We start from the raw sequence: 14,161 nt of genomic DNA on the forward strand, positions 1-14,161 counted from the left end.
GATTACCTGGTATGTCCGGCACCCTGGCTCCCACTATACACCTGACTAAAGCTGCTGGTGCCCCAAAGGCTGAGCTAATTTCACATGCTGTATGATAGAGTCCCCTATAACCAGAGCTCTTTCAGGTTTCCCAGTGGGTGCATCACGAAGGAGAGCATACCTGTTCGACACGTGATGCGGAGAAGAGTGGGGCTCCCGTGGGCGAGTCTCAGCAGTAGCTTTGGCTCTACGCTTATGCCGCCAAGCCGTCACCCATTCGCCCCACTATAAGGGCTCTAATGCCGGAGTTGGCGGATTACTAACTCCACCTAGGGCATCCAGACTTTCCCCTACAGAAACTACACTGTTCTCATTCTCACTGGCCTTCTCTAAAGCCTGGATATGCACTTCTAACACTATAATCTTCTCCATCAGAGAGCTAACTAAGCTGCACTTATCACAAATAAACCTATCGCTAGTGACGGAGGAAGAATGACTAAACATCCTGCACTCAGCACACTGAACAGGCTGAAGGTGTGCCATGATGAAAGGATTCACATACCTTTATCGAAGATCTGTTGATATTAAAGCAGATCCAATGTGGATGGCCTCCGCTTGTGGTCTTTACGCAGGAGGAGAAAAAAAGAAAGCTTCCGGTCTTGGCGTTCTTCCGAAAAAAAGAGAGAGAAAAAAACAAAAAAGGAAAGCGAAAGTACAATAAAAAACTGAAGAGGGTACAGGAAAATTGTTTGTAGAAAAAATAAAAAAAGATTAGTGATTAACGCTAACACTCGCCACTAACAACTCGGGAACCAGGAAGTACATAGCACAGAATGCGCATGTTCAACCCAATCACCCAATCGCATATTTAGTTCTTGTGTCTTGCTGTAATGTTCCTTTATCAAACCATATAATTCCCTTTTATTTGTTAATCCCGCCTCTTTTTAATCATCTTGCTCTCATGAACTCATGCGCAATCTGTCCTTTTTCTGACAACGTGTCAGTGTCATATAGCAGGTCAAAAAAAGTCCTCATTAATTATTAATGAACATTAATCTTCTGTGAAGTAAATATGATATATAAATGGATAATACGTGACTGTGAACAACTGAACTAGTTAGAACTATATATAAATATGTGTTAGTTAATGGTTTTGATACAGATGTTTCTTATTTATTCTGATTTATTACTATTATCAGTTTTATTTTCCTCAACACATTCACAAGAACTTTCTCATCTCATTATCTCTAGCCGCTTTATCCTGTTCTACAGGGTCGCAGGCAAGCTGGAGCGTATCCCAGCTGACTACGGGTGAAAGGCGAGGTACACCCTGGACAAGTCGCCAGGTCATCACAGGGCTCACAAGAACTTTGCACATTTCAATTAATTTACATAAAAAAACACAACTGAATCATTCCATTTTTATTATGTTTCATTGATTGATTGATTGATTGGTCTGAGTGATTGCTGTGTGTTGACTTTTAATGCTGTAAATTAGGGCTTGTCCTCAATGAGCTTGAATTTATTTTCTTTGTTTATAATACTTATGTTTTTTGTTTGCACACACACACACACACACACACACACATATATATATATATATATATATATATATATATATATATATATATATATATATATATAAAATCTGATCCTCATATAAGCTGTAATCTTCATTTTGTTTCATGAACATTTCCCGTTCAGGTAGAACTTTGACCAGCAATAAAGATTTTATGTTTTTTCCTTTGACAACTTCAGGGGTCATTTATAGTCTCCAATGATTGAGGAGTGTGATTCGTGATCGCGTTAGCTGAGAACTGGACATTTTCTTTCGCGGACTCTCGGCTTATTCTGCTTGCTGCTGATCATCATGATTCGGTTCCTGGTGTGTGTCCTGTGCTTTTTTCTGACCACCTCAGGGAAGTCCATACAATGTAATAAACATTCTGAATACACTTTTAATGTACTATTCTTGAGCTAATAATTTATATGCATATACATTTAAATTTTGAAAATATATTACACAAGAATATGCATGCATCGTATATAAATTAGCCCTTAAATGTTAGTAAGGCATTTACATCTAAGATATCTAGATTATTCTCAGTAATATCCAACTTATTATTATAACAATAACCTAATAATTTATTAAAAGGATTGTTGGTTGCATGTTAATATTTTAGATATTTTGTCAGGGATTAGATCATACTTTTGTCATATCCTTATTATGACATACAGTTTTGACATTTTGGGAGAAAATAAAAAAAGAAGATAACTGAAGATAAAAGGAAGTAACTTAAAAAAAACTGACAAAGAGATATACTTTGAGAAAATGTGTATCGTATTGTAATGAAATGTACCAGTCTACAATCAGTGTTACAGATTTGGAGATTTGTAGATATGTGAAAGCTGCTGGAATTTAAATGTATTTTTATTCATTTTTGTTTTTGAAGTGGACGAGGAGAACCCGGAGTTTTGGAGAACTCAGGCTCAGGCTACACTGAACGCGGCTCTCACAAGGCAATTCAACGCTAATGTAGCCAAAAATATTGTTCTGTTCCTCGGAGATGGTGAGAATGTGTAATATATACAAATATATAATTATTCAACTGAAAATGTGTCAAAATTAAATAAATAAACAAACAAATAAATAAAACTGACTTTTTAAAATATTATGGATTTTATATATATATATATATATATATATATATATATATATATATATATATATATATATTTCTTTTTAATGAACATGAATCATTTTAATTTTTGAATTTACATTTAGGATTTAATATTATTTATGATAAAACAATGTTATTGATTGCATTTTTTAACTTGAAATATTATTTATAATAGATAAAGTTGGATGAAATGGAGGAATTACACAATGATACAATTAAGTTTGAATATTTATTAATGTGGATATGTTTTGAGCTCTTTTGTGCATTCAAAAGGAACAAAAATCCTGAAATCACCTGGTTGTCACATTTAACATTAAACATTAACTTTTAGACATTTGACAAAAGTTAAAAAAAAATAATTCTGGTTACAAAGAACGAGTTACTTTAAAGTTAGGTGTTACATTCATTATCTACAGTAATTATTATGTCTTAATAAACTCTGTGTGTGTGTGTGTGTGTGTATAGGAATGGGCATCACCACAATCACAGCTGCTCGCATACTGAAAGGCCAACTGGAGCAACGTCAAGGAGAGGAGACCGTCATGACCATGGACACCTTCCCTTACGTTAGTCTCGCTAAGGTATATACACACACACACACACACACACACACACAAACACATTTGTGTTATATATACAAAAGTTACATATATACTGTGTGTGTGTGTGTGTGTGTGTGTGTGTGTGTGTGTGTGTGTAGGTGTACACAGTAGATTTTCAGATCCCAGACAGCGGAGCGACAGCGACAGCCTATCTGTGTGGTGTGAAGACGAATCTGAATATTGTGGGTTTAAGTGCTGCTGGGCGGAATGGTGTGTGTCGCTCACAGACAGGAAATGAGGTCACATCCATCCTCAAATGGGCTAAAGATGCAGGTATACACCCGCCTATCTCTCTGTCTCTGTGCCTGTCTGTCCTGGTCTGTCTGTCTCACTCACTGTCCCTCTCCATCTGTCTGTCTGCTTTATATTCAGTCTGTCAGTTTCTCTTTTTTCTCTCCATCTGTGCATCTGCCTTACTGTTTTTCTCTTTCTGATCACTCACCATCTGTCTGTCTGCCTCTCTGTCTCTGTTTCTCCATCTGTCACTCTTTTTGTCTCTCTTTATGTGTTTCACTGTCTGTCTCACTCACTCTATCCGTCTGCCTCACAGTTACTGTCTCACTCTCCAACTGTCTGTCTTTTTCCCCGACTGACTGTCTTCCTCATTGTCTGTCTCACTACCTGTCTCTCCATCTGTTTATCTCATTGTCTCTCTATTTGTTCATCTGCCTCTTCTGTAGCTGTCTCACTCAGTCACATGATTGTTTTTTCTGTATGCGTCTCTGTCTGTCTGTCTGTCTGTTTGCCTGTCTCCTTGTCCTCTCCAACTGTCTGTTTGCCTCACTGTGTTTCTGTCTCATTGCTTGTCTCCTATATTGCCTGTCTGTCTGTCTAACTTGAATTGTAATTGAATGGTGAAATTTGGGGCGGCACGGTGGTGTAGTGGTTAGCGCTGTCGCCTCACAGCAAGAAGGTCTGGGTTCGAGCCCCGTGGCTGGCGAGGGCCTTTCTGTGTGGTGTTTGCATGTTCTCCCTGTGTCCGTGTGGGTTTCCTCCAGGTGCTCCGGTTTCCCCCACAGTCCAAAGACATGCAGGTTCGGTTAATTGGTGACTCTAAATTGACCGTAGGTGTGAATGTGAGTGTGAATGGTTGTCTGTGTCTATGCGTCAGCCCTGTGATGACCTGGCGACTTGTCCAGGGAGTACCATGCCTTTCGCCGTAGTCAGCTGGGATAGGCTCCAGCTTGCCTGCGACCCTGTAGAACAGGATAAAGCGGCTAGAGATAATGAGATGAGATGGTGAAATTTGTTCTCTGTAGACATACAGAAATATACAGTGGTGCTTGAAAGTTTGTGAACCCTTTAGAATGTTCTATATTTCTGCATAAATATAACTTAAAACATCATCAGATTTTCACACAAGTCCTAAAAGTAGATAAAGAGAACCCAGTTAAACAAATGAGGCAAAAATATTATACTTGGTCATTTATTTATTGAGGAAAATGATCCAATATTACAAATCTGTGAGTGGCAAAAGTATGTGAACTTTTGCTTTCAGTATCTGGTGTGACCCCCTTGTGCAGAAATAACTGCAACTAAACATTTCCAGTAACTGTTGATCAGTTCTGCATACCGGCTTGGAGGAATTTTAGCCCATTCCTCCATACAGAACAGCTTCAACTCTGGGATGTTGGTGCGTTTCCTCACATTAACTGCTCGCTTCAGGTCCTTCCACAACATTTCGATTGGATTAAGGTCAGGACTTTGACTTGACCATTCCAAAACATTAACTTTATTCTTCTTTAACCATTCTTTGGTAGAATGACTTGTGTGCTTAGGATCATTGTCTTGCTGAATGACTCACCTTCTCTTGAGATTTAGTTCATGGACAGATGTCCTGACATTTTCCTTTAGAATTTGCTGGTATAATTCAGAATTCATTGTTCCATCAATGATGGCAAGCCGTCCTGGCCCAGATGCAGCAAAACAGGCACAAACCATGATTCTACCACCACCGTGTTTCACAGATGGGATAAGGTGCTGGAATGCAGTGTTTTCCTTTTTCCAAACATAACGCTTCTCATTTAAACCATAAAGTTCTGTTTTGGTCTCATCCGTCCACAAAACATTTTTCCAATAGCCTTCTGGCTTGTCCATGTGATCTTTAGCAAACTGCAGATGAACAGCAATGTTCTTTTTGGAGAGCAGTGGCTTCCTCCTTGCAACCCTGCCATGCACACCATTGTTGTTCAGTGTTCAGATGGTAGACTTATGAACATTAACATTAGCCAATGTGAGAGAGGCCTTTAGTTGCTTAGAAGTTACCCTGTGGTCCTTTGTGACCCCGCCAACTATTACATGCCTTGCTCTTGGAGTGATCTTTGGTGGTCAACTACTCCAGGGGAAGATCTTGAATTTCCTCCATTTGTACACAATCTGTGTACAAATGGATTGTGGACTGTGGATTGGTGGAGTCCAAATTCTTTAGAGATGGTTTTGTAACCTTTTCCGGCCTGATGAGCATCAACAACACTTTTTCTGAGGTCCTCAGAAATCTCCTTTGTTCGTGCCATGATACACATCCACAAACATGTGTTGTGAAGATCAGACTTTGATAGATCCTTGTTCTTTAAATAAAACAGGGTGCCCACTCACACCTGATTGTCATCCCATTGATTGAAAACATCTGACTCTAATTTCACCTTCAAATTAACTGCTAATCCTATTGGTTTACATACTTTTGCCACTCACAGATATGTAATATTGGATCCTTTTCCTCAATAAATAAATGACCAAGTATAATATTTTTGTCTCATTTGTTTAACTGGGTTCTCTTTATCTACTTTTAGGACTTGTGTGAAAATCTGATGATGTTTTAGGTCATATTTATGCAGAAATATAGAAAATTCTAAAGGGTTCACAAACTTTCAAGCACCACCGTATTAATGTCAATTATAAAGATATGCTTTGTTATTAGGTTAATTATCTTAAAAAGTAATGATCAGCCAGAATAAAAATACAATTTATAATTCCAGAATTACACACTCCTGTCCTGCTGACCTCTATGTAACTTGTGCGCATATTTGTGTGTGTGTGTGTGTGTGTAGGGAAGTCAGTTGGCATAGTAACGACGACGCGTGTCCAACATGCCACTCCAGCGGCTTCTTATGCTCACAGCGCGAGCAGGAAGTGGTACAGTGATGCTGACATGCCCTCTGTGGCCAAGAGAGATGGCTGCAAAGACATCGCCTCTCAGCTCATCTCCAACACCGACATTGATGTGTGTGTGTGTGTGTGTGTGTGAAACTTATTTTATGTCTAGCTTTTGTGTGTTATGCATGGTACTTATCTAAATGTCTCTCTTGAATGCAGATGGCAGATGTATAAGTGTGTGTGTGTGTGTGTGTGTGTGTGTGTAGGTGATTATTGGTGGTGGCCGTAAGTACATGACTCCTAAAGGCACAGAGGACCCTGAGTACCCCATGGACCTGAAATCAAGCGGCAAGAGAGAGGATGAACGCAACCTCATAAATGAGTGGATCACCATGAAGGAGGGAAAGGTGCAGAGAGAGAGAGAGAGAGAGAGATGTAGAGGGTGTGACAAAGATCGAAAGTGGAGCTTGTACAGTCGAACTGACTAAGATTATTTTAACACAGACTTATTCTACCATCTTATGATACCATTTATGTAAGACATTTTAGCTGATGCTAAACTGGTGGCCATAAGCTTCCATGACTACATTATCCTTGTGGCTTGAGGGAAAAACTAAAGAAGCTTCTTTATCCGTGTGGTCTGTAGGTGGCTCGCTATGTGTGGAATAAGACGGAGTTTGATGCGGTGGACCCCAAGACCACAGACTACCTGATGGGTGAGTGTTATATAATCATTCAACACGAATACAATAAACTGTGAGGACAATTCTGAATGGTCAGAAGGAAATCACAGGTTTCCATAGTAACAGCTCATTCACAGGAACTTGGACAGTGGACGCTCCACTAATAAATAAACGAATTACAAAACGTGTAAATCATTCATATCATGATATGTTCCTATTGTAAGGAAATGTTTATGTAACATTTATGGAAGGAGTTTCCAGCGTCAGCATTTTGTAACAGTCAGAGGTAAAGCTGTGATTAAGTTTTCCAAGATCTTCAGGACAGAGGAGTTTACACTTTGCAGTTTCTCAGTCGCCCCCTTTATTAAATTCAAGACAGAGGAAAACAGAGGTGCTGGTGAGGAAATGACTGTTTATCGCTGCTGTAATGGAAGTGAAAACAGGAACTAGCTCAGTGACTCGGTATTTTACTATAACTTTATATTTTTTGGTTTCTTTGTAGCTCTGTTTGAACCTAGTGATCTGAGGTTCGAGGTGGAAAGAGACCCGCTAATGGATCCCTCCATCATAGAGATGACTGAGAAAGCCATCCGCATCCTACAGAAGAACCCGAGAGGATTCTTCCTGCTAGTGGAAGGTAAACATCAATCAAACAAACTACCAAGCAATCAAATCAATCTATCACTAAGAAGCTAATAAGCTAATGAATTAGAATTTAATAATTTTTTTCTAGAGGAATCCAGACACTTGTTACATGCTAGAACAGTTGCATTAAACAAAATGTAGAAATTATACACAGTGCAATAAAAATGCAAAATAAACTAAATTTCTGGTTTTCATTTAACCCACCCTCAGACATTAAATTTTAGTTCCACATTTCTCATTTACATATCTTACAGCACACTATTTTACAGTTATGAATAAAACATGCTAGTTGTTCATCAGTTCACTCCAAATTATAGAAATTTCACAGTTAAACACAAATTTCAGCAAAGTGTACAAAGTACATGGTTTTGTTTCTTGTATGAAACTAAGTGTGAAACTGCACAACGTGAAACAATACACTATAAACTCTATAGTCTACAGCTGTGCTAGAAAGTTTAGACCCCTGAATATTTATCTACAATACAAAGAAGGAAGTTAATCAAACAAATAAATAAAATAAACTTTATTGATTTCTTGAGGAACTTTAGGTTTAAAGTTAAGTACCATAAGTAAGTAAAGTGAAGTACAGTCAGTTTAAAATCCCATAAGAACCTTACTTACTTACATACAGTGGTGCTTGAAAATTTGTGAACCCTTTAGAATTTTCTATATTTCTGCATAAATATGACCTAAAACATCATCAGATTTTCACACAAGTCCTAAAAGTAGATAAAAAGAGAACCCAGTTGAACAAACGAGACAAAATATTATACTTGGTCATTTATTTATTGAGGAAAATGATCCAATATTACATATCTGTGAGTGGCAAAAGTATATGAACCTTTGCTTTCAGTATCTGGTGTGACCCCCTTGTGCAGCAATAACTGCAACTAAACATTTCTGGTAACTGTTGATCAGTCCTGCACACCGGCTTGGAGGAATTTTAGCCCATTCTTCCATACAGAACAGCTTCAACTCTGGGATGTTGGTGGGTTTCCTCACATGAACTGCTCGCTTCAGGTCCTTCCACAACATTTTGATTGGATTAAGGTCAGGACTTTGACTTGGCCATTCCAAAACATTAACTTTATTCTTCTTTAACCATTCTTTGGAAGAATGACTTGTGTGCTTAAGATTGTTGTCTTGCTGCATGACCCACTTTCTTTTGAGATTCAGTTCATGGACAGATGTCCTGATATTTTCCTTTAGAATTTGCTGGTATAATTCAGAATTCATTGTTCCATCAATGATGGCAAGCCGTCCTGGCCCAGATGCAGCAAAACAGGCCCAAACCATGATACTACCACCACTATATTTCACAGATGGGATAAGGTTCTTATGCTGGAATGCAGTGTTTTTTCCTTTCTCCAAGCATAACGCTTCTCATTTAATCCAAAAAGTTCTATTTTGGTCTCATCTGTCCACAAAACATTTTTCCAATAGCCTTCTGGCTTGTCCACATGATCTTTAGCAAACTGCAGATGAGCAGCAATGTTCTTTTTGGAGAGCAGTGGCTTTCTCCTTGCAACCCTGCCATGCACACCATTGTTGTTCAGTGTTCTCCTGATGGTGGACTCATGAACATTAACATTAGCCAATGTGAGAGAGGCCTTCAGTTGCTTAGAAGTTACCCTGGGGTCCTTTGTGACCCCGCCGACTATTACACGCCTTGCTCTTGGAGTGATATTTGTTGGTCAACCACTCCCGGGGAGGGTAACAATGGTCTTGAATTTCCTCCATTTGTACACAATCTGTTTGACTGTGGATTGCTGGAGTCCAAACTCTTTAGAGATGGTTTTGTAACCTTTTCCAGCCTGATGAGCATCAACAACGCTTTTTCTGAGGTCCTCAGAAATCTCCTTTGTTCGTGCCATGATACGCTTCCACAAACATGTCTTGTGAAGATCAAACTTTGATCGATCCTTGTTCTTTGAATAAAATAGGGTGCCCACTCACATCTGATTGTCATTCCATTGATTGAAAACACCTGACTCTAATTTCACACTCAAATTAACTGCTAATCCTTGAGGTTCACATACTTTTGCCACTCACATATATGTAATATTGGATAATTTTCCTCAATAAATAGATGACCAAGTATAATATTTTGTCTCGTTTGTTTAACTGGGTTCTCTTTATCTACTTTTAGGACTTGTGTGAAAATCTGATGATGTTTTAGGTCATATTTATGCAGAAATGTAGAAAATTCTAAAGGGTTCACAAACTTTCAAACACCACTGTACATACCAGGGCTGGGAAATATAATGATAGAATATCAATATTGTGATAAACTGCATCAAAATATATAATGTATCACAATACTGTTTTATAACTTTTTTAAATATATAGTTTTTAATACATAAAAGCAAACTGATTTATAAAATGAAGATTTCCATCCATCTATCCTTCCATCTTCTACCATTTATCTAGATCATGGGGGTAGCAGCCTAAGCAGAGCAGCCCAGACTTACCTCTCCCTGGCCACCTCCACCAGCTCTTCCGGGGGAATACCAAGGCATTCCCAGGCCAGCTGAGAGATGTAATCTCTCCAGTGTGTCCTGGGTCTACCCCAGGGTCTCCTCCTGGTGGGGCATGCCCAGAAAACCTCCCTTGGGAGGCATCCAGGGGGCATCCTAACAAGGTGCCCAAACCACCTCAACTGACTCCTTTAGATGTGGAAGAGCAGCGGTTCTACTCTGAGTCTTTCCCGAATGACCAAGCTTCTTACCCTGTCTCTAAGGGAGAGCCCAGCCACCCTGCAGAGAAACTCATTTCTATTGCTTGTATCCACGATCTCATTCTTTTGGTCATGACCCATAGCTCGTAACCATAGGTGAGAGTGGGAACGTAGACGGACCAGTAAATTGAGAGCTTTGCCTTTTGGCTCAGCTCTCTCTTTACCACAACAGACCGGTTTAGCGTCCGCATCACTGCTGATGCTGCCCCGATCCATCTGTCCAACTCCTGCTCCCCTTTACCCTCACTCATGAACAAAACCTTGAGATACGTAAACTCCACTTTAGGTAGCAACTCCCCCCTGACCTGGAGTAGGCACTCCACCCATTTCCGGCTGAGCGCCATGGCCATGGACTTGGAGGTGCTGATCCTTATCCCAGCCGCTTCACACTTGGCTGCAAACCATCCCAGCACAGTAAGTCACAGATTGATGAAGCCAACAGGACCACATTGTCTACAAAAAGCAGAGATGTGATCCTGCTGCCACCAAACCGGACACCCTCCGCCCCTTGGCTGCACCTAGAAATTCTGTCCATAAAAGTTATGAACAGAACCAGTGACAGAGGACAGCCCTGGCGGAGGCCCACATGCACCGGTAATCCTCTCTTTGAATCGCCACCTTAACGTGGTGGAGGGGTTTGAATGCCTCAGGGATTCTAGGAGCTATGTTGTCGGAGCATTTGCCCCTGGTAGGGTATCCCAAGATGAGAGGTCAGACAAAGAGCAGTTCAGAATGACTCTTATGAGAGGAAAAACAGGTACAGTATCTGAGTACCCTTGCCCGGACCAGGGATACCGGGGCCCCACCCTGGAGCCAGGCCTGGGGGAGGGGGCTCGTCAGTGAACACCTGGTGGCTGGGCCTATGTCCGTGGGGCCCGGCCAGGCCCAGCCCGAATGAGCAACACAGAACCACTCTCCTGTGGACCCACCACCCGCCGGAGGTGCCGTAAGGGTCTGGTGCACTGTGGATCAGGTGGCAGCCAAAGGTGGAGGCCCTGGCGTACTGATTCCCAGCTGACAAAATGAAGATTTATTAAATGTAATTATTATATTACATATTAGATTTTATATACTTCATTAGTTTCTATTATGCTTTCCTTTCAGTATCATATATATAAAACACATTAAATAAAATAATTGTCAAATTCAGATTTTCAAATTAAAAAATATGCAGCACTACTGTTTAGCTGGCAGTTTGTTAGCAAATCTCTATATTGTAATATATATTGCATATTGTAGTAGTTAATTGTTATTTCCCTATTAAGTACCATAAAAGCTCAAATACATAATATCAGGTTAAATGTAAAAAGTAAAATATACCAAATTATTTAAAGTTATAAAGAAACAGTAAAGTGTCAATGTTTAACAGGTGAGGATTTGACCGTTTATAGCTGTTATAATGTAAGTGAGAACAGGAACTTGTTGTTTCTTGACATGAAACTGTAAAAAGTATTATATTATGGTATCAGAGGAATAAAACTCTTGGGGACATGTTATTATAGTAAAATAAACTTCAGAGTGAGAACAGTTTATTTTCCTATAACATCATGGCACTTCATGATTTATTCCTTACATTAAACTTTGGGCGGCACAGTGGTGTAGTGGTTAGCGCTGTCACCTCACAGCAAGAAGGTCCGAGTTCGAGCCCCATGGCCGGTGAGGGCCTTTCTGTGCGGAGTTTGCATGTTCTCCCCATGTCCGCGTGGGTTTCCTCCAGGTGCTCCGGTTTCCCCCACAGTCCAAAGACATGCAGGTTAGGTTAACTGGTGACTCTAAATTGACCGTAGGTGTGAGTGTGAATGGTTGTCTGTGTCTGTGTCAGCCCTGTGATGACCTGGCGACTTGTCCAGGATGTACCCCGCCTTTCGCCCGTAGTCAGCTGGGATAGGCTCCAGCTTGCCTGCAACCCTGTAGAAGGATAAAGTGGCTAGAGATAATGAGATGAGACATTAAACTTTTAATTCCTTACTGGAGTGAACCAGAGCAGTAATCAGTGTGTTGTGGCTGCAGGTGGACGAATTGATCAGGGACATCATGCTAGTCGTGCTTCTATGGCACTGCATGAAACTGTCGCCCTTGACAACGCTGTTGCCCGGGCGCTGGAGCTGACCAGTGAGGAGGAGACACTGACCATTGTCACTGCTGACCACTCTCATTCTCTCTCGTTTAATGGGTATCCCTTCAGAGGCAACAGCATTCTAGGTAAGTGTGTGATTTTAGACATTTGAGAGGCCCAACATGATACAAGAACAGATGATAAGTTTATCATTTTGGGACAGCTGGCTGAAGACAGATGAGCTGGTGGTTATGAGAACTTGCGGTCCTCACAACTACAGCCATACATAACTCGTGTGTGTGTTTCTCAATGTTTAAGGTAAATCTCCTGTTTTCGGGATGGACATGCTCCCATATACCACTTTGATGTATGGAAACGGCCCTGGACACAAAATCATGAACAACAAACGACCAGACATCCGCAAAGTGGACACTAGTGAGGGCTACACACACACACACACACACACCACCTAACCATCTAGCTAAATCAATTTATTATATATGGAAGGAGTCTCCAGTGTCAGCTTTTTGTAACAGTCAGGGAACGACCATTTACAGCTGCTATAACATAAGTGAGAATGGGAACTAATTTGTTTCACCAACATTAAATGTAACTATAAACAGATAATAATAGGACATTAAATATACAGAAATTTGTAATCATAGGTAAATTAATATGGTGCATGAGCTCCTCCTTGTTCCTCCTTGGGAGAACCTTTAAATGTTTTATATATAAACTGACAAGGAAGTGTATTCCTTTTTGGAAAAGTTCCATGTAGAACCCTTTTAGAAAGCCAGAACTGTCTCTGTCTGTCTCTCAGAGAGTAAGGACTATGTGCAGCAGGCAGCAGCTCCTCTCGACTCGGAGACTCATGGTGGCGAGGACGTGGCTGTGTTGGCTCGAGGCCCCATGGCTCATCTGTTCCAGGGCGTTAATGAGCAGAGTTACATTGCTCATGCCATGGCCTACGCAGCCTGCGTGGGAACCAATCAGAACCACTGCTACACTGCACAGAACTCCACCCCCAACATGCCCTGATTGAATCGCTTCTGTAATATTACCTCAATTCTTTGTTCAGATTTATTAATCATGGTTTATTAAATGTATTTTTCTTAAAATCAGTGACGCTTTTTTTAATTTGAATCATCACTAAATATTTTTGCTGTTATTTTAATATCTACTGTTATATTAAAATCTACTGTAAATAATTGTATCTATTTATAGCTGAAATGTATACATACATAGGTGCATTCAATTAAGGGAATTTTATAAGGTGTAACTGAAATTTTCAAATTAAAAATAAAAACATGATGCTAATTTTATCTAAACTTTTCTTTACTTGCTTATTTTTACAAACATTTATTTGTTTAATAGTAAATGGATTGGAAATTAATTAAGCACTTAGAAACTCACACGCACAGGTGGCTAGCACTATCGCCTCACAGGAAGAAGGTTCTGGGTTCAAGCCCAGCGGTTGACAGGGGTCTTTCTTTGTGGAGTTTGCATGTTCTCCCCGTGTCTGTGTGGGTTTCCCCCACAGTTCAAAGACATGCAGTTAGATTAATATGGGACGGCCTTGGGCAAGGCACATAGCATAACTGCCCACTGCTCTGGGTATGTGTGTATGCTCATTGCTCACATGTGTGTTCACTGCTTCAGATGGGTTGAATGCAGAGGAATTTCAC

At 40.2% G+C, this 14,161-nt stretch overlaps 1 protein-coding gene across 1 annotated transcript; it reads left to right on the forward strand.

Annotated features, from left to right (window-relative positions):
* Window positions 1-1,849: 1,849 nt before the first annotated feature.
* Window positions 1,850-13,514, forward strand: alp3 (alkaline phosphatase 3). The gene is made up of 11 exons (XM_060942224.1): window positions 1,850-1,913; window positions 2,433-2,549; window positions 3,126-3,241; window positions 3,361-3,535; window positions 6,310-6,482; window positions 6,622-6,762; window positions 7,002-7,071; window positions 7,541-7,675; window positions 12,431-12,622; window positions 12,795-12,911; window positions 13,297-13,514. Exons 1-11 carry the CDS (start codon window positions 1,850-1,852, stop codon window positions 13,512-13,514), a joined length of 1,518 nt encoding a protein of 505 aa, XP_060798207.1.
* The last annotated feature ends 647 nt before the right edge of the window (window positions 13,515-14,161 follow it).

The sequence above is a fragment of the Neoarius graeffei genome, chromosome 16 (genome assembly GCF_027579695.1).
Source record: "Neoarius graeffei isolate fNeoGra1 chromosome 16, fNeoGra1.pri, whole genome shotgun sequence".
NCBI classification, from domain to species: Eukaryota; Metazoa; Chordata; class Actinopteri; order Siluriformes; family Ariidae; genus Neoarius; species Neoarius graeffei.